The sequence below is a fragment of the Rousettus aegyptiacus genome, unplaced genomic scaffold, assembly GCF_014176215.1.
Source record: "Rousettus aegyptiacus isolate mRouAeg1 unplaced genomic scaffold, mRouAeg1.p scaffold_m13_p_1, whole genome shotgun sequence".
Lineage (NCBI taxonomy): Eukaryota > Metazoa > Chordata > Mammalia > Chiroptera > Pteropodidae > Rousettus > Rousettus aegyptiacus.
In genome coordinates, this window is record NW_023416284.1 from 101,098,606 (window position 1) to 101,118,485 (window position 19,880).

The window sequence follows — 19,880 nt, forward strand, 5'->3', positions numbered from 1 at the left end:
ATATTTGTTTGAATGTTGAATGTATTAAGATTCTTTGACTGAAGTCCATAAATTCCTACATAATCTTTCCCAAAGAACTACAAATAGAAATACAAATATAAAAAAAATCCACAGATGTGTCTGTCAGATTTTTTGATACTTACCTCAGCAGAGTTGTGATACTGAATGAAAGTTGCTGAAATGGCATGGCTGAAGGGGTCTCCCGCCTTGGCTACCATGTCCTGCCTCACAAGAAGAGCCAGATCCACTAACTAGAAGATCAGAGCAATGAAAATAAAGTCACATAGCTGGAGACGACCATGCATGTTACTGAAGTGGCAAAACTAAAAGCAATACATTCTAAATGTGATTGATAATACTGTCTGCCTAAAAATCTGTATTGTGGACATGAGCATATGCTTTCATTGACAGGAAAATGAACCTACCAATGGATAGAAATGATATATTCTGACCTTCTAGGGAAACTTTATTTCATAATCACTAAAGAAGCATTTTAAAATACAGATTTCTAGGCTCCAAGTCCCGAGATTGTAAATCAATATGTCTGCTCTGGGATGCAGTCTAGGAATTTATATTTAAAACTAGAACCAAGGATATGATGATGCTTGTAGTCTAAGGACCATGCTCTGAGAAACTGCCAGAGGACACTGATTTTAGACTCAGATTTTTGCAAGCACTTGGTAGATTGTACTTATCTAAAAAAGTATTTTTCAAAGCTCAAAAGTAATCTCTAAACAGGCCATGTGTACTTAGAATTCAATGTTGAGAAAAAATATGGATTTCATTTTTGGTAATGATAAAGTTGCAAGAAACAGTCATTTTTGCCCTATACCCACCAGAGCTGAAGATGCAAAGAAATGTAACTGAACTAAGTTTCAGAAAATGATAAGATGGTCATAGGAGAAAACGCGTGGCTATTCTTATTCCTGGCAGAGCAGCAAGTAGAAGAATTGATCATAGATAGAAAAAAGGAGAAAGCAGCCATGTATGGCTTGATATGACATTAAAATTCTTACCTGTGCCACAGTTTCGTATGCTAAATATGCTAAAATTTCCATAGCGACAACATTGGGTTTTATCTCCATACTGCTGCAGTCCAACCAGTCTCGAAATTTGGAGGCTTTTTTGGCTAGCCATTAAAAAAAACAAGTACAGAACATTTAATTTTTGAAGTGTTTTAATACTGCAAATTACTATCACAGAATGAAAAATATGTCTCTTGAAAACTGCATATAAAAGATAATACACACGAAATAGAAAGTTTTTGAAGTTGTATTAGTGTCTAGTCTAGCCTCAAGAAATTCCTTAGGCATTTGGGTCCTTCATTTTGTATTTATGCTATATAACATAGTATACTAAACTACGTAATGTTTAGCACTTCTCCTGCTGTGTCAGAATCAGTTATAAATTATCATTGGCCACAGCTTATGTCATCACAAGAGTAAGAAGAGTTACTTGCTTGATGTAACTTTTATTTATTCCTGTGGGGAAAAAATCCTCCTAGAAAGAACCTGTTACAAGAAAAGGAGCATACAGAAACTGTATTTTTAATACCTCTCAAAATGAGTCTCGTACAGGTTAAAAGTCATAAATTTAGAATCAAATAGAATAAACTGCTGTCTGGCCTGATCCAAGCCTGCGGTTACATTTTCCTGATTACTAAGGATGTCCAAATTCTTAAGCCTGACTTTCAAAACCATCCAGAATCATTCAAACCTGCCTTTACATTATTCTCTATTAAAATGTCACGTGGCCTTGAGTATAATCTTCTCTGTGTTAGCCCCTGTTCCTTTCCCTCCATGGAATGCCTTCCCATCACTCTTCATTCACAAGAATCCTACCCACAGGGGCCAAAGATATACTCCATTCTAATCATTTACTGAACACTTATATCATCAGATATCCTTTCGAGTTTGCTTGTAATTTCCCAAACCATATAGTAAGTTCTCTATCGGTAAATACCATGTGTCACATCTCTCTGCATACCTAACAGTACCAAGCACATACAGAACCCTCTGTTAAATAGCTCTAAACTGCCACAGTGCTAAGCAGAATCTAACTTGATATAGAGACTTCATTAGATATTACTAATTTAACTAGCAACCTGGAGGGAAAAGATTGATCGTGAAGATTTTATCAAGTCTATAACATAATCATCTTTTAAAAACCCTACTGATAATTCTTTTGATTAATCTGGTCCCGCAGGTCTATAAAACACTTAACAGTAACTCAAGGCATGATGTTTTGATCCTTATGGATACAGTCTTCATGGATTCCACATACAGAAGAGTTTTTTTTCTAAATAAATCACAGAAGACCTTAAGTCCTGCTATCGAAGCACACATCCAAAGTTGTCAGCTGTGGCAGAATTATGATAATCCCCCTTAAAGCTATCTCCCTAAAGTAACCAATCTTCTAAATGCTCTCTGACATGCCACATTCCATCTAACTAGTAAGCTGCAATAGCTCACAAACACTTGTTTAACATCTGTGGAATACTTCTGAAGTTAAAGTTAACAGACAGCAATTTGGCAAGATCAATAAAATGTACCTTATTCATTTCTCCCTTTGACAGATTGTTAGGAACACAGAAACAGATATTTTGTGACTATGAGGGAGAGGGAATAAACAATTTATTTTAAAAGCGAGAGTAAGGATAGTTCTTAGTATTCCATCAGATCTGTCTGCCTAAGCAAAGAAATTAGTAGCTTTCTCACTAGATTTTAAGTACTGAAAATGTAGGGACAATGACCATGTGGCCACCACTGTATCCCCAGCACCTAGAACAGTGCTGGCATTAGAAGACTCACAAAAAATATTTCTAGAAGAAATGAGTGAATGAATAAACAAATAGATGAAAGATATTTCTTCAGTAAAAGGTTAGGCTCTAAACGTTTCTATACATCAAAAAGTTGCACAGAGGTCCCATAAACTTACTTGAGTTACCTCTATTCCAGCAACAAGAAAAGATTCTCTGAGCTAATTCTCTTCCTGTCACCTGGAGCAGGATACCTTTAGAGATGGAAACTTTCAGGACATTGTTGGTTCCAGAAAAGAGGTACAGACATCCCTAGTCATGATAGTTTGTTTCCATTGAGAAGTAAAAGGGCATCAGAATAAATGAGTTCCTTTTCCTTCACCCCTCTTCTCAATATATCCCGGAAACTGATCAACAATTTAAATAGAATCCTGAAAAAAGGTCAAAATCTCCTAGGATGATTAACTTTCTGATACAATCTGGGTTTCTGGCCTGTGTTGGAATTAAAACAACTTCGGACAATGATTCTATATGAAAATTTAAAGTTACTTAATTCTTATACATTTTTGTATTTTGTTCATCAATGATCACTAGTAAAATTCAAGTTCCTCCCAATTTTCCATTCTCTCATCCCTGTACACTATTACATTATTACTGCCCCACCCCTTTTCACCAGTCTTTCCATTCCCGATCCTTCCCTCAGAACCCTGTGTAAATACTTATTCCAATCTGAAGAAATCTGCTACTTTAATCTCCTCAAAATCACTATTCTTTGGGTTAAGACTATTTGAGAATAGTCCTCCTCAGAGGGCATGGTTTTCTCTGGGACCTTTAAGCATACACGTTCCTTCTTTCTTTCCTTCTATAAATATTTATTGGTCAGCTACTGATCGCCAGTCTGTTCATTTTTCCATGTAACAGAGGACCTGGAGGCAATGTATCTCCTACAGAAAAAATATAGAGCAAGTAGACAGCAGAATTCTTACCAAAATCATATTTTAACAAATAACTACTAGCCTAAAATTTTTCTACCCAACTAAACTATTATTTAAATATGAGGGCAGAATAAAGCCATTTTTAAGACAAAAATGAGTACTTTAACCACTTACAAAGCCCTGGGAAAAACCAAATTAGGCTAAGAAGAAAAATTACTATTGATCAAATTTAAAAATTTTAAGTCAGTGATGTATATTAAAAAATTAAGGATAGCAACTAAAATAATAAATAGAATATATATTAAATGATTGAGGAACAATGGAATGGAAAAACTCAATCAATCCAATCAAACAAATAAAAGAAGGAGAAGCAAAAAAAAAGAGCACAGCAAATTTAAAACACAAAATAAGATAGCATATATAAGCCCAAATGTATAAGTAATTAAATACATTAAAATTAAATTCATCAATTAAAATACAGACTTTCAGATTGAATAAAAAGAAAATCGAGATATTTGTTTACAAAATTCACATATAAAGCAAAAAGTTGAAAGAAAGGGATTGTAAAAAGGTTGCCGAATTATAACTATATTACAGATTTAAAGACTTTAAGTAAAATGACTCTCTGACTTATATAAATATAAAACAAAAGACTGGTGAATTTGATCAGTGTCCCGATTCTACAACTTACCTTCAGCCTGTGAACTTATAGACTTGTTATTTTAAAATGCACCAGTAGTCCCAATTAGTGAATGCTATGATCAACTATTTAAGAAGATATATGCCTAGATCACAATTCCTATAACCTCGCAATCTATCAGAAGAAGAGGAATGAAATGAACCTAACACTCTGACCAGTGTGGGCATCAATTCTGAATTTGCTGACCCACGTGGATTAAGCATTCCCAAATAGTATTTTGGCATACAAAATGGATTTTCCCACTAAGGTTTCATAAAGAAGCACCTACAGGTGCTTAGAAACATATTTTTAAATGCCCAAATCTTTCTTCTTTAAAGAAAAAATTTAAGCATAATATATTGTTTATACTATAATTATTTTATAAAGGGAAAATATCAGTTTTTGTCTGCTAAAGTTATTGTTACAAACAAAAAACTGAGTTATTAAAAATCTGCTTTTCAAATAAAAGGTGTATTAGAACATTTTAATAACTATATGGTTTTAGTGTCAAATAGCACTTCTGCTCCTTTAAGTGAATTAAATTTAAAATATGATTTAAAAAAATAGTTCAATAGCACTAAATGTTACTTTATAAACTGCAGATTTATACTTATAAAAGACTTGAATGCCATTTTTAAACCTAAAAATTACAATACAAAAACCTCTCATTTGCTGAAATTGCCATGATCTGAAGTGTCATTTACTTAATGCTTCACAGATGTATGATGCCAAATTGTTAGTCAGACTGCAGAGTATATTTAGTTAGGAAAAAAATCTTCCAAAACATGTTTTCCTATATTTTACTGACATTTACATGGGGCACTATTTGAAATGTGTCATTTATTTGCACTTTATGATCTATAAATGAAGCTCTCATTTTCTTTTTCCAAATCAAATACATTGTTATTGTGACCACATAATAGCTTTTCATTTAAAGACACCATTGTGTCTATAATCCCTCAGAGCGGGGTCATGTGCTACTTTGTCAGACTTGTAACTGGACTTTTCATCACACATACTCTTTGACCTTTACCCTGAAAGTTAGTCATTACTGAACTCTTGCTGTAAGGATGTGCTGCTATACAATTGAGCCCACTATTTATCATGAGCCTTAGTGTACTTTTAGTAAGCCTGTGTACAGTGATGGGGACAGCACTCATTTTACCACGTGGCTATTAGTATTACAAGAGCATGGACTAATGAATTTGGCTAACACCGAATGCGTGCCACAGCAGGAGGTTACAGACAAAGATGGAAGAGATTATTGATATGCTCCTCTGTGGTAATATGAGTCTGCATAAATAAATGAAAACTCTGTTATTTATAAATATATATTAGGGGCTTTTAAATGTCATGATTGTACTACGAGTTCATTATGGGTCAAGTATAATCAGTAATAATAGTGTAAATATGACTAAGACACTGGGAAAGAAAGTAAAATGGGAATATTAGGAAAAATGGATTTTTTCTAACTAAAAGTAATGTGAATAATTAACATGGCTCTCTGTGTATTACTCACACCCTTTAAAACTCCTATTAATTGCAAAACAGTAAGAGTGGGGTAAAATCTTTTATGGGCACCCCTACAATGCAGGGGCTGTTTCTGTAACAGTTCTGTTACATATACTAAATTCACCCATTTCTAAGGAACAGAGATTGTGTCATACTTTACTATATCTGTAACACATAATCTCTTAAACATATAATGAAGCAAAGTTAAATGCTTACTTACAGAAACTTAATTGTCGACTTTCACAGAATTCTGCATATTGAGCTGAATCCATAATTCGAGTTTGTCTTTCTGCTCTCTAATAGATAAAAATAAAAAGGCACAAATTTTTTTTTTTTAAAAAGCAAATAGACTACTATACATTTTCACAGCTAAAACTTAGAATTGAAGTTCCATTTTTCTTTCCTAACTCTAGGTAAACAGTTTAGGACTGCCATAAATACCATGATACATAAAATCATATGTAACAGTAGTTTTGAAGCTTGTTTCTCTTGGAAATAAAGTTTAAAATGCCATGTTCCACTCCTGTTACTGCCATTATAGCAGAAGGAAAAAACGAAAAGATCCTGCTTCATAGATTGTGCACTTCTAAATGTTCTTAACTGTTCCCTCCTTTTAAACAAAAGAAACTACGAGGAGATAACAAATCAAATTGTTAATGATTACTGTTGATTTGCTTTAAAGGTGGGATTTTTAAATATTAAAAGAGGAGTCAAAGAATGGAATTCATGTATTTCCCTTCAGTTTGAACATGGAGCCAGAGCTAACAAATCCATATTTTAAATTGCAAAGAAAATAAAGAAAAAGGTAAACACAACACAAATCCTTTCATCTGAGTCCAGGTATGATTCACAGTTTGGTAGAGCTTCATTCGTGGGTTTCTGATTCAGTATAGCAGATGTTTGCTGCTTCATTGTCCCACACGAGGTAGGATAATTATAATTCGCCCACAGTTTGGTGGGAAAGAATACAACCGCTTCCGCTTCCTTGGCGAGGGAAGCATTTTGAAATGAGACAGGCTGGTACTTCTTGGAATGAATTTCTGGCCAGTAAAGGAAAAAATTCCCTGAGATTTTAATTTTTTTTTCTGCTTTGGAAGGACTTTCAGCAAGTTTTCTTTATCATGGTTGTTGGAGTACATAAGTACCACTTATAACGTCTGTGGATATTTTTATATTTTTTTCAACTAAAATTATTATTTTTTCATTTTGTTTGATTTGGGCAAGTAGTCAACTGAATTCCAATGATATATCAGTTGATGGAATGAATAATGATACACTAGCTGCAGCTCAATACAGAAAAGGTATAGATGGGAGGTGGGAAGTAAGGTAAAATTTACTAACTACTGTGGTTCCTTCTAAGACCACGGAGTATTTTTTCCCTTTCTTCTCTTCCACCCCTACCTCCCTCCCTTCTTTCCTTCCTAAATCTCCCCCATACATACAAACACACGTATGTGCTGATACAAAACCCTCTTGATTAATTTATTTTAAACTTGTTTATTTACCCTTTAGGTTCAAGTATCCTTTTTGAACATGTACTAGTAAATATTACACACACATATGCATATTATGTGTGTATTATACACATAATATACATATGTATGTGCATATGAATCCTCTTCTGTGTGTATCTGAAACATCTTTTTTTTTTTTAATGGTATATTATTGGGTGAATTTTTATGTGCTTAGAAAGTATTTTTTGGTATGTGAGTGCATAATTTAGATTTGTCCTTTTTTAGTGTATCTGGTACATGATTTTTTTTTTTTTTTTGCTAATGGAAAATGAGAAGGGTGAATTTATATGCTTTGAACATAACAAATAGGTTACTAATATGTTCATTAAAAATACTTCTAAAACTGCTAACACTGTATCATGCCTGTCAGTTAGTCCATCTGTCTGTCTGATTCTTATTACAGCAGGGACCTCTTAAATTTGAATTTTTAGCTCCTAGAAAATAACTGACACATGGTAAATAAACAATAAAATATTTGTGGAATGAACAAATGCTACCATGTTAGTCTACAATCAGGGCGAATGACTATCACCATAATGTAGCCAGTCCTTGATCATCCATTATCACAGGTCTTTGCTACTCTTTAGGTAGGCAGCCTCATCCAACCAACACACGTGAGACTGAAAGAATTTAGATAATCTGAAGACAGATTATCTGAAGACAGAAAGTTCCTAACGGGATTCTTAACACTAACTTTTCTTCCACCAAGTTGGACAATCAGGTTCGACTTTTACATATATGCTCAGATAGTTGATATATCTGTGATAAGCATTTCTAGAAATGAAAGTTAGGAAAACTTAACCGTAAGTGTTTAACGTTGCCATGTTGTCAGCTTTAATTAAATGAGGTGTGTAGCTAGTTGGAAGATTTTGAATCGCAAAGCCTATCATCTGACTACATTTAGAAGATGTTGAAGGCCTTCACATTACTGTTAGCTACCTTCATTCCTTTTAGAAGCCCTCTTCAGGGCCTATTCTTTTTTCTTCATTAAGCATCTTAGTTTGATTCAAATTTCTCTAGCATCTAAGCAGGAACCTTAGATCTCAGGAGCCTTATGAAGCTGGCCCTAGGGCATGCATAAGAAGCCATTTACTAAGAGCCTAGCACACAGCAAACACTCAGTGCAAAGCAGGTGACTCCAAATCAAAGATTTATAGGCAGTATAAAATGATGGCATATTAGAGATAGAGGGCAACTTAAAGTTCATCTTGTTCAATTGCTCTCATTTTAAAGATAAGAGAATTGAGGTTCAGAGATAAGTGATTTGTCAAAAATGACCAAGTTAGAATTGAAGCCTAGGACTTCCAATTCCTGAACTGGCCTATTTTCATTATAAAAAGCTATCTCCAACCTACAATAATTTTTTACTTCAATAATTTTCTTTGGAATGCTCTAAACTCTACACATTGTATTACTAAAATGTGTCACGTAGTCACTATAATTAACATGTCTAAACTGTTTATGAAAAAATCAAATTAGTGAGGTCTGGGGTCAGCACAAAATGCACAACTTGGAGATAATCTAGTGCAGAGTGTACAGACTGTCATGTACCTGATAGTGGACTGTTGTGCTGCAAACCTATCACAAGTGTGTAGGGATACTGTTTCTCCCCAACCTCTGGATGCCGCATAAGGGGGTGGGCACAGAACCCCAAAGGGCATATGTTGCCTTGTTTATCTACCTTGGTGTCACAAAAAAATATTATCATTTTCTGTGTGAGCCCTGTCATGAAAAGGCATGCACGCTATTCAAAGCGTGGTCAAGTAAGAGCAACATGAAATCAGAGACACTAACTGGAATGTGAAGATGATGATGAGAGTGATTCGGATATGCACATCACACTAATTTTTGTTTACTCCTCTCTCTTCCCCATCAACTGTTTCAAATAACCAAAAGAAGGAGACAAATTTGGCCTTATAACAGGATCCAAATTATTCGACATCCGATTAGATTATCTCCTGTCCTTTATACTATCACCTTAAATCCTGGTAAAAGCAGTATGTACTTAACCTTCATCGAGTCTGTGTTCTTTAAAAACAGTAGCTATGTTTTGCTTCTATGATCTCAGTGTTGGCCAATGTTTAGCTTGGACTTCCCTGGGTCTCAGTAAATGTTTGCTGGCTAGCTGAATGACTGGGCAGATGGATCGATAGACTGAGGCAAAAGAAATGCATATAAATCCTTGCTGGCTGATCCAAAATCAGAAACTGTAATATCTGTAATCGAATTGTATGAATTCCAGAGAGGGTAGGCAGCTTTTATTTTTTTAAACCAAAGATCCATTAAAAAAAATCAAGACATTTCCAACTATTAAGTGAGTTTGGATTTATTTCCTGTGTTGTCCTAATTCCACTTTCCCTTCTGCCTCTATTCAGATTACTTATTCCATTCCACATTAACATGTACATTGGCTGTCCTTTTCTATTCCTGGTTCTGTAAGAAATCTCTGGAAAAAGATGTAAGGGGGAAAAATCCTAAGCCCAGTAAAATACCATGATCAGAATAACAATGCCTACTATTTACATAGAGCAACACAATAACGTCTAAGGTAACCAGTTTAATAGCTCCAAATTCCAGTTGAGAACCCTGAAATTTAGAGAAGTAAAAAAAAATTAAAGCACATAGTTAATGAAGAGGCAAAGCTACATGGAAAACTTGGTCCTAAATGACCTAGTCTGAGGTATCTCACTGAATAATCACAGTAGGTTTATAATAGCTTTTATTCATACTGAACACTCTCAAGTTACACAATGCTTTTCTGATCTCAGACTGCCACATGAATGTAAGGTCATCTTTGTATTAGTCATGCTCCTGTATCTGCAAGTCCAGTTCGTCTATTTAATCTGTCAAGTCTACCCACTCCTTAGTTTCTTAAAGTATCAACAGTGCTCTTGAACACTCATAAAAACATGCTACGTACTCAAGCTTTCCTGAAATTGAACTTTACTAGTATTACAATACAGCAAGTATTACCATATAGGGGCATACATGGAAAAACTACTTTTGAAAGAATTACTCCTAAAATTTTCCACTCAACAATATTTTAAAATTTAACTAGAATGGCTTTTTAAAATGTAAAAGAGAATACTTATGCTTAATTGTCACTCATCTTACTACCAAGAAGTTACAGCTTTTTCTGGTTACTGTTAAACAAACTTAGAAGGCAGAATTCCATGCCAGATGAACTCATTTTTGGGTCCTACCTAAATGAAAACAGGGAAGCAAATATCTCTACAGATGCAGTACCTAGTATAATTTGTTTGTTTAAAACTTTGAACACAACAAACTCTTAGTATATAGTACATATCTGTTAATTTAAATTTTCAGTGAAAAGTTTTGATTTCAATTAATGTGAAATTGGATGTGTCTTTGAAAACTGCTTGCAGCAATGACAATCAACATTTGCCCCTGCCTATACCAGTCTGAGGTATGAGGCTAGATTACTTATGCAGCATGCAGTTTCATTTAAATTCTCCACATGCTTTCACTGAAGCATATGTAATGGTTATAGAAGCTACGTGCTGGCATATCTCTTGGCGGCTTCTCAAGACATATGACATTTATCTTTCTTTGGCAATGCAGAATCACAGAACATAACTTTTCAACCAAGATGAAAGTTTATCTGCTCTCACTTCCACCTCAGGTTTTTTTTTTAAAATCATATTTTGATTACTCTTAGAAGTCTTACAATTGAAATGCGAAGTCCTTTCTGCATGGAAAAGGCAAAATGCCAATGGTAAGCTACCAACTACTTCATGTTTGAGAGAAACTGGTTGCTGAACTTGGAAATTTCAAATGGAGTGGTGGGCTGCAGCATCCAGCAACAGACAACATGTGAATTATGGAATGTGTACGCAGGGTCATGTATATTGTAGTCTATTTGCAGATGGATACTTAGAGATCAGTAAACACCACAGAATCCTGAACAAATTTAGAAACCATATCCTCAGCTCACTGTAAACAAGGAAGCTGAGGTCCAGAAAAGTTAAAGAGTTTACCTAGATCATTGCAGAGGCAACCCAGTCAGTACCCAGATGAGTGCTTGTTCTGCTTGCTGGGTCGGTTTGTATTTTAGTAGATTCCCCTACCCAAGAATCTCCCTCAAAACATTTGGTAGATTTTTTTCCCCGTCTTTATGCCCACCACATAGCTCATAATTTTGGGCTTGGATTACTGTAACACGTTCCTAGCTGGTTCCTTCTAAATTTTAACTCTCCCAACCCATCTGGGTACAAAACTTTAAATAAAAACAGAGAAAAGGTCTTTATACTCAGTAAGACCTTACAATAATAGGTCCTCCTCCACCCCTGCCCCCTCGCCACCAACTTTCATTCATTTCACTAACGGCTCTCGGCTAATCACTGCATCAAAATCAAGATCAAATGCCTGGTTTCCAAACACAGACATAATCTGGCCCATTCTATGTAGGTAGACATTGTTTTCACTAAAACGTAACATATTCTTTGCTTTACTCATGTCATCCTTTGTCACATCTGCCGTGTTTTTACTGTCCCCTGTCCCTCCCACATTACAGTGCTGGCTATTCCCTCCCCTGCCCACACGATAATTTAACTCCTTCCCTTTCAGTATAGGTAGCACCCCCTGTAGATAAAGTTTTCCCTGAAGATACCAGGTCACATTATTTCTCTTTTGTGATTTGTTCTTCTACACTGCTGGCACTTTCCTATATGTGCTACCTTTTGTCTCACCTAAAAAATAATTATTGCTGCAAGAATGTATTATTAACTGAAAAGAGCAAGTTATGAATTAGGATGTATGTGCCTTCATTCCATTTGTGTTCACACACATAAACACACATACACTCCACATGTGTGTGCAAATGTCTGGAAGCAGATACAGTGTACTTTCAATAGTATTTATCTCTGGAGGTAGCACTATAGGAAGCTTACTATTCAGTTACATATTTCAGTAACATATTAATTTTTTTCTTAAGTGAATTACAATCAGAAAAAAATGTTGTAAGTAAAGGAATCTTTCCTCTTGAGTTGATTTTCCTTGACTTACAGGAGGTCATTAAATAAATGTCCACACACAAAAATAATCAAAGCAGTTACTCAAGAGGCAGAAAATCAGAGAAAGAGCAAAGGCTTGGATATATGTTCAGAGAGAAGGAGGAGGGAGAGGAAGACAGGGAGGGGGAGGGGGAGGCAGAGGGGGGAGAGACCAGAGACTGAGAGCGAGAAGGAGAGAGGGAGAGAGAGAGAGATTATGTTACTACAATATTAAGGGAGCCAACTCAGAACCCTGATTGATGTAATCTTCTAATCAGAAGTTTATTTAAGTTTGACCCAGAATTTTCTCTGAATTATGTAAGTGAATAAAAATACTGTATATTTTCTATTTTGTAATCTAAAAAATAAAGGTTTTCTTTGGTGTTAATTTGTTCTTCCAGAGTGATTTTTATAATACACCAAACTTTTATAATATAACAATTAAGAATATGTTACAGTAATCATATAAAGTTTCCTAAAGAAATAGCTGTAGACTCTAGAACATTCAAGGGATTTAAAAGGAATTTTATACTAAAAATAAGTGAGTAAGTTTCAGCAAGTACAAGGCATCAGTGATTAAGACATACACAAAAGAATATTTGTGATATTAGTTTGTATCAGAGTTGTTTTAAAATATTGGATTTTTTTGGCCTATACTCTATGGGTCTAAATATATTAATCAATGGAACTATAGGAGTTTTTTCTTTTCTATATATTTTAAACTATCAAAACTGAGCCTGAATTGGTTGTATAAGGAAAATGTAGTTCTTAAAATCAAAACGGTTACACTTAAAATTGGTTTAATGTCTGTTTAAATTTTTAAAATCTGAATTTAGTAAGCTAGTAGTTGGGAAAATTGTACACAATAAAATATTTCCTGTCCAAGGATAAAATGTGTGCTAAGAAAAGTATTATTTTTTTTCAAGAGCTTAGTACCATACAACCTAATTCCATGTTTGGTTGTAAATTCTCATGTAGTTTTAGTACTAATTCTTATTAATGTTTTTGTGTAAACATGCTTTATAATAACTAAGTTGTCAAATAATATAAAAAGCTATATGAATTTCTGCTCAAACTACTTCTTTGATGTAATAGAAGACTGACATCTCTTTTATTTTCCTAATTGAAGATGCTGTAACCCTTTTTTTTGTGGTTTTTATTTGGCTGTATATCTAAAAGTGAACATACTATGTTAATATGTGTAAGCTATTTAGGTATTCTGAATAGCATTTCTAAAAATTCTTGTAGGTTTATGTAATATCCAGATGAGCCAACATGGCTTTAGAGTGTAGGAAATATACAAGGATATAGTTAAATATTTTGGTCTTTTAGGGTAAAACTTTGTAACAGCTGCCTGGAAAATATGTATATAAAGCCACTATTACATAAAATTTAGTTCATACTTTCTCTTTAACCTTGAGTTAGACTTATAGACCTTTCCATTTTGATTTAGCCAAGCTCAAATTCTCAAGCAGTTCAGCATGCATACCAATGGAGGTTGACTTCACTTATGTAGTAGGAAAGTCTGGTACCTTACAGTCTGGCACCTTCAAAATAAAATCCTAGAAAGGGAGAAGCCTGTCAGAGTGCCATGGCTCTCACCATCCTCTTGAAGGATATAGGGAACTCTGTACAGAACAGGGAAGGGCCCGCCTTCCCTTTGTTGCTACTATGTGTCACATCTGAGTTTTCCAATAGGATTTTTTTCCTTTGAAAATAAAAAATTTTCTTAGACTACTTCATCAATCAATACCCTCTAAGCAAGTTCCATCAGCTCTACCTTTAAAATAGATCTGGAATAAAACACTTTTCATCACCTTTCACCTTTATTGCTAGGATGGCTCAAACCATCATTATCATCTCTCCCCTGGATTACTACAATAATCTCCTAATGGGTCTTCCTGCTTCCCCTCTTCCTCGTCTGTAGCCCGGACCCCTGCTAGTTCACAACTACAGCCACACAACAGCCAGAGTAACCTTTTAAGAAATGAAAATTGGATCATGCTACTTATGATCAAAAGTTCCAATAGTTTTTCACCACATGTGGAATAAATCCCAAATCATAAGACTGGCCTAGAAAACCCTACATAGTCTGGTGCCCTATTATCTCTGATTTCAACTCCTTCCTCTCCCTCCCTCCCTTTCTCCCTTCCTCTGTTCCAGCCACACTGGCCTATCCTGATATTTCATAAAAATACAAACACATTCCTAACTCAGGGCCTTGGCTTTGTTATTCCTCTGTTTAGAATATCTTAATCCCGCATCACTGGCTTGCTTCCTCACTTACCTTCAAAGGTCACCTTACCAGAAAAGCTGTCTATGATCGCTTCATAGAAAATAGCAGCTCCCCTCAAGTCACTCTCTATCCACTACCCTGTTTCGTTTTTCTTCATAAGCTCTTACTACCATCTGTCACAATATTATATATTTGTTTATTAACAATCAATAAATTCTATTTCTCCCCAAGTAGAATGTAAGCTCCTTGATGGCAGAGAGTATGCTTATTTTATTCACTGCTAAATACCCAAAGCCTCTATGGAGCTTGACGCATAACGAGTATTTTATAAGTATTGGCGGAACGAGTCCATATATGTGTGTGTGTGTATATATATGTGTCTATGTATACACATGTATGTATATTTATGTGTGCGTGTGCGTGTGCATGTGTGTGTGTATTAATACCTCAAAGCCAGGGTTTCTCAATCTTAACATTATTGGCATTTTAGGCTCAATGTTTCTTTGCTGTGGGGCCTGTGCTGTGCACTGCAGTAGGATGTTTAGCCACTCTACCCACTAGATGTCAATAGGATCTGCTCATTACTCTCTGGGTTGAGAAAACTAAAAATGTCTCCAAAAAGTGCTAAATAGTCCCCAGGGAGCAAAATCATACTAGAATGAGAACCACTAGTCTAAGGAGAAGTGGACTAACACTGGCTGACCCTACATTATGTGCCAGATGCCACACTTGGTCCTTTACATTCTCTTTTACTTCTTCCAGATATGATTCAATTGAAGGAAATTACTGCAGACATAATTCCTACTTTTAAAATGAAGAAGCCATGGATCAGACATGTTAGGTAACTTGTCTAAGGCTGCTAAGTAAGTAAGATGTGCTGCAATCAGAAACCAGGTCTGTCTTACCCCAAACTCTATGCTCTTTTTCCTATGAACCCTCACAAATGAAGTTTTAAAGGCAGAGATACTTTGAGAGAGGTGAGGTAAGGAGACTTAGAACCTTCCAATTTTCTTTCTTCTCTTAAAGGTATTTCTCAATGAAACACCAAAAATTGTAGGACAGAACGTGAAAACCACTGGGCTCTCCTCTGCTGCCGGCCCCTCAAGGAACAAACATAGTGCCTCTCTTTATATCTGATTTCAAAACAGAGGCCATTTCACATGTGAGACTCACAGGATGGCCATGATACTGATGGAATGACTAATCCCCACACATTAGTCAGAGTGATCATTTAAAAATATAATTGTGTTGTATCATTTCTGTTAAATCCTTCCTTGGTTCTGATATCACAGTCTTCTACAAAAATGGCAGGCTTTTCTATGGAGAACATACAAAAGAGTGCTCCTAAAACGTGGACCAAAACAAATGCTGCTACCTTTAACCCTTCCGAGCCAATGTAATTGGACTTGCCCTCACTTCTCATCAGAATCCTACTCCCTATCTGAAAACTACACTATTGCTGTCAGAAATATTATGAATTGTAGAGATAACTGGCTCAAGATTGGATCAGAATGACCAGGTTATAGTCTTCATTATCTATAATTTATGTTGAGAGTTTCAATCTCTCAGTTTAAAAAATATATTAAAAATTGGCTCTTCATATATTGAACCTTAAATATTCTAGGAAGGTATCCTAGTAAGATGGTGAAATTATTTAGAAATTTTCAAGTGAAGGAAAATATAGCTATAAAGAAACTCAAGAAGATGAGAATGTCAAAAAACATGTTTAACAGTCAATCCAAATCACACATGCTTTAAAAACTCAAAAAGAAGAAAGATGAAACCATGACGAGATGAATAATAAAGTCTACTACATTATGCACCAGCGAAGAAATGAAGTCACTGGTCTAGGAAAAATTCTCAAGGGGATATATTAGAAAGGAAAAATAAGCTTTTACAACTGGACACCATATGAGTTAAGATTAGAAAGAAAACAAATCAAATTAAGTTGTTTATTCCCCGACAGAGAATGTTCTTAACCATGTTAAAGCTGCAGTTTCTTTTCTCATAATTGGCTGAGTTGCTTTCATGAGTCAAGAACAAGCAAGTTCATCAGCAGAAATCTGCCACAGAGACTGACCGATGTGAGAGCACGAGTTAGTACAAAACAAAAGGAAGAAAATGGTTTACCACGTATGCCAAGATTTAATCACTGAAAGAAAAAAAAATAGACATGACCAAGTATGACTAGAATGAGAATACAATAGTGAATAATGAGCTACAACTGTTATCCAAATTGCTTTTGTTTCAAATGTAATAAATGCTAATTCCTAAATACTTCCCAGGAAAAAGCAGAAATGTCTACACATTCGGAAAATTAATGTCTATTTTCAATTCTTATCTTTCAAAAGTCTGCCTAATTAAAATGTAAACAAAAACAGGAATCATCTTTGAAATAATTGTGGGTTCAAAACCTTTGAAAGATAAAGTCCTGCAGAAACTTATCTGCTAAAGAAGCCCTGGCTGTACGTAAATTCAGGATTTCAAAGTAGCCTGAAAATCTACGACGGCCTCTTGGTCTTCAAAGAATGCAGAATAGCAAAATCCCCTGGAATCATAAATGCAAAACCTATAATTATGGTTATTTAACAAAATGGTTTCTGTTAAGATATTTGATGATGAAATTCCCATCCTCAGATGTCAGTGCCCAATTTTTAATCAGCCTTTACTCATGAGTAAATGTATTATAACTGTTATTTGATTAAATGTCAGTGGCCATTAGGCCCAGTTCTTAAGTAAGAAGGCTTAATGAAGGCATGCCACAGAGGGTGTGGAATGGATTACAAAGAAAGATGAAGAAAGGAGAATTGTTTTGGTAACTTGGTGATGTGAGGCAGTGTGTTGCACCTTAAATAAAGTAACCACAAAAACTTTAAAGAAGCAAAGGGCAACTTTGGCAGCAAGAAAGGAGAAGATCAGAGGTGGTAAAAGGGTGAGTCAAGTGAGGAAGGATCATTGCTTAGAAGAGCAGCATTTCTGAGTTTTAATTACACTGCCTTACTTGTTGACCTTCTCAACAACTATGTGGTGGGAAGATCTGCCATTATTACCATCTCCACTTTATAGATGAAGAAACTTACATTCACTGCCTCTCTGTCACTTAAAAAAAAAACAACTTACTTTAAAATAATTTTAACTTATAGAAAATTTGCAAAAGTAGTAGAGAGCTCCTTTGTACTCTTCAGCCAGTCTTACCGCCCCAAACACTCCTTATTCCTTCTGATCTTAGCAGCCAAACAGGGTCAGGCATGTTTAGTACTTGGATGAGTTTCTGTGGATTTTCATCAAGGTAAGACAATGCTAGAAAGATTTAAGATTCTTACTCCCAAACCAGTACTCTTTAACATAACTCCTTGCTCAAATATAAAAATTACTATGTGAATATAGACTTACCTAAGTAAATTTAACCCACGTAACATTACCCTAAGAGTTCAACTATATATTATCACTTAATGCTACAACTCTAGAGACCTAATAAGGTATGCAATAATCTAAAAAATTCTACCTGAAAGGTTCTTTAGTGCCTCTGGTAAGAAACAGCCTTAGTTTTTACAGAACCGAAAACCCTAAAACGTGGGCTATATGTGAAGTTTTAATATGACTTAGCAATGCATTCTAACACAAATAAGTTATTTAACTTGATATCTCATATGCTATAATTTCTCTGACTAGTCCTGAGTGTAATCATTATGACAGATTACAGCTAAACCAAATTCCATTTGCAGCTATATTGATAGGAATGTGGCCATATTATATATTTTATAAAGAATAATTTTTCAAAAACAGTTACTATTTCTTAAAGACACATGTACTCGCCGCTGAGCTAGGTACATTACATATGTTATCATAGATCCTTCCCAAGAGTTCCAAGATACTGGTCCAATTAAGGAATCTGAGATTCAGAAACATTACGTAACTTGTCTGAGGTAACAAGTATACTATAGACGAGGTAAGGGATGGAACTGTGATTTGAGGTCAGTCTATCAGACCCCAAAGCTGATGCTCTGGTCATAAGAGCATACAGACAAAAGAGAACATCAGACAGAAGACGGGAACACCACGGTTTGGTAAAAGATTTTGAAAAACTGTCATTCTATAATGAAGACTTTATAATCTTTTGTGATGTTTGACATCCATGATTAGAAAAATTAAACCAAGGAAAGAAATGAAATACATTGGCTAAACACTTTGAAAATAGGTAGGTAGGGAGAGAGAGAGAGAGAGAGAGTGTGTGTGTGTGTGTGTGGTGGGGGGGGGTTAGTTTATAGCTTTTAAATGGGAGCACAGTTTTGTGACATAAGTATGGTCTCATGTATCTGAGAAGGTCATCTTCTTCCAAAGAGTAAAAAGGTTCCACTTGGGAGGAGCAGGGTAAGGGCAAAGGTGGAAACAGCAGAGTTTAGTTAGCCAGTCAGAACAGTCTAAGAACCCTGATGATCCCTCGGGCAAGAGGTTTCAAAACCAGATTGCCCAAATGTTGCTGGTGAATTAAAAAACAACACACAGGCAACACTGAAAGGATTGATAAAAATCCACACAATAAAAATGTCACCTTGCCAAAACCATGAATTAAGATTCTTTATAGCATAAAAGCAATCCTTGTAGAAATCTTTTATATTAGTGTTTTCCTGATACATTTTACAATATGATGAAATAAACAATTTGATTTATATACAACTTTTAAGAATACTCCTAGTACCATGTCAAGTATCTCACAAGTACAGTTAAATGAAGCATGCCCTGTTACTTTGCATACTCTCCTTTGCATAGTGTTCTTTATAGAAGGTAGAAAAACACAGAGCCCAGATGGTACTTATTTTCTATAGCACAGTATTGGGCAGGATAGATATTTTGATTAACAAAAAAAAAAAAAAAAAAAGTTTAAAATCAAATCTTTTCTCCTATTTTGGAATTTAAGAGACAGGAAACACTAATAAATGCTGAATAATTTTTAATGCTTTAATGTTGATAAGTTTTGATAAATAAAACTCTTTAAATTCATGAGATTTAGGCTGAAATTCATTAAGACATTAACACTCATCTTGTGGGTATGATAGTTCTTTGAAAATCATAGGTTGCTTGACAAAATATGCCTTCAATAATAATAATAAAAAAACGGACTTAATTTGTCGATTGTCTGAGAAAGAATTAACAAGGGGGGGCGGGAATCAATGTCCTATGTAAAAGGCCTTAGACTTGTCCAAAGTGGGGCTTTGGAACCAGCAGTGGGAACC

At 35.1% G+C, this 19,880-nt stretch overlaps 1 protein-coding gene across 8 annotated transcripts in view; it reads right to left on the reverse strand.

Moving 5' to 3' along the window:
• The window catches only part of SUPT3H (SPT3 homolog, SAGA and STAGA complex component), a 416,859-nt gene that overhangs the window by 95,122 nt on the left and 301,857 nt on the right, over nt 1-19,880 (reverse strand). For all 8 annotated transcript variants that reach the window (XR_004953706.1, XM_016131181.2, XM_016131180.2 and 5 more), the window contains 3 exons: nt 6,105-6,180; nt 1,017-1,129; nt 144-251 (listed from right to left, as the gene is read on the reverse strand). Coding sequence is in view for 7 of the 8 variants with exons in the window: in XM_016131181.2 (XP_015986667.1) it covers nt 144-251; nt 1,017-1,129; nt 6,105-6,180 (297 nt within the window). In the remaining variant the exon portion in view is untranslated. The remainder of the gene's footprint in view (nt 1-143; nt 252-1,016; nt 1,130-6,104; nt 6,181-19,880) is intronic.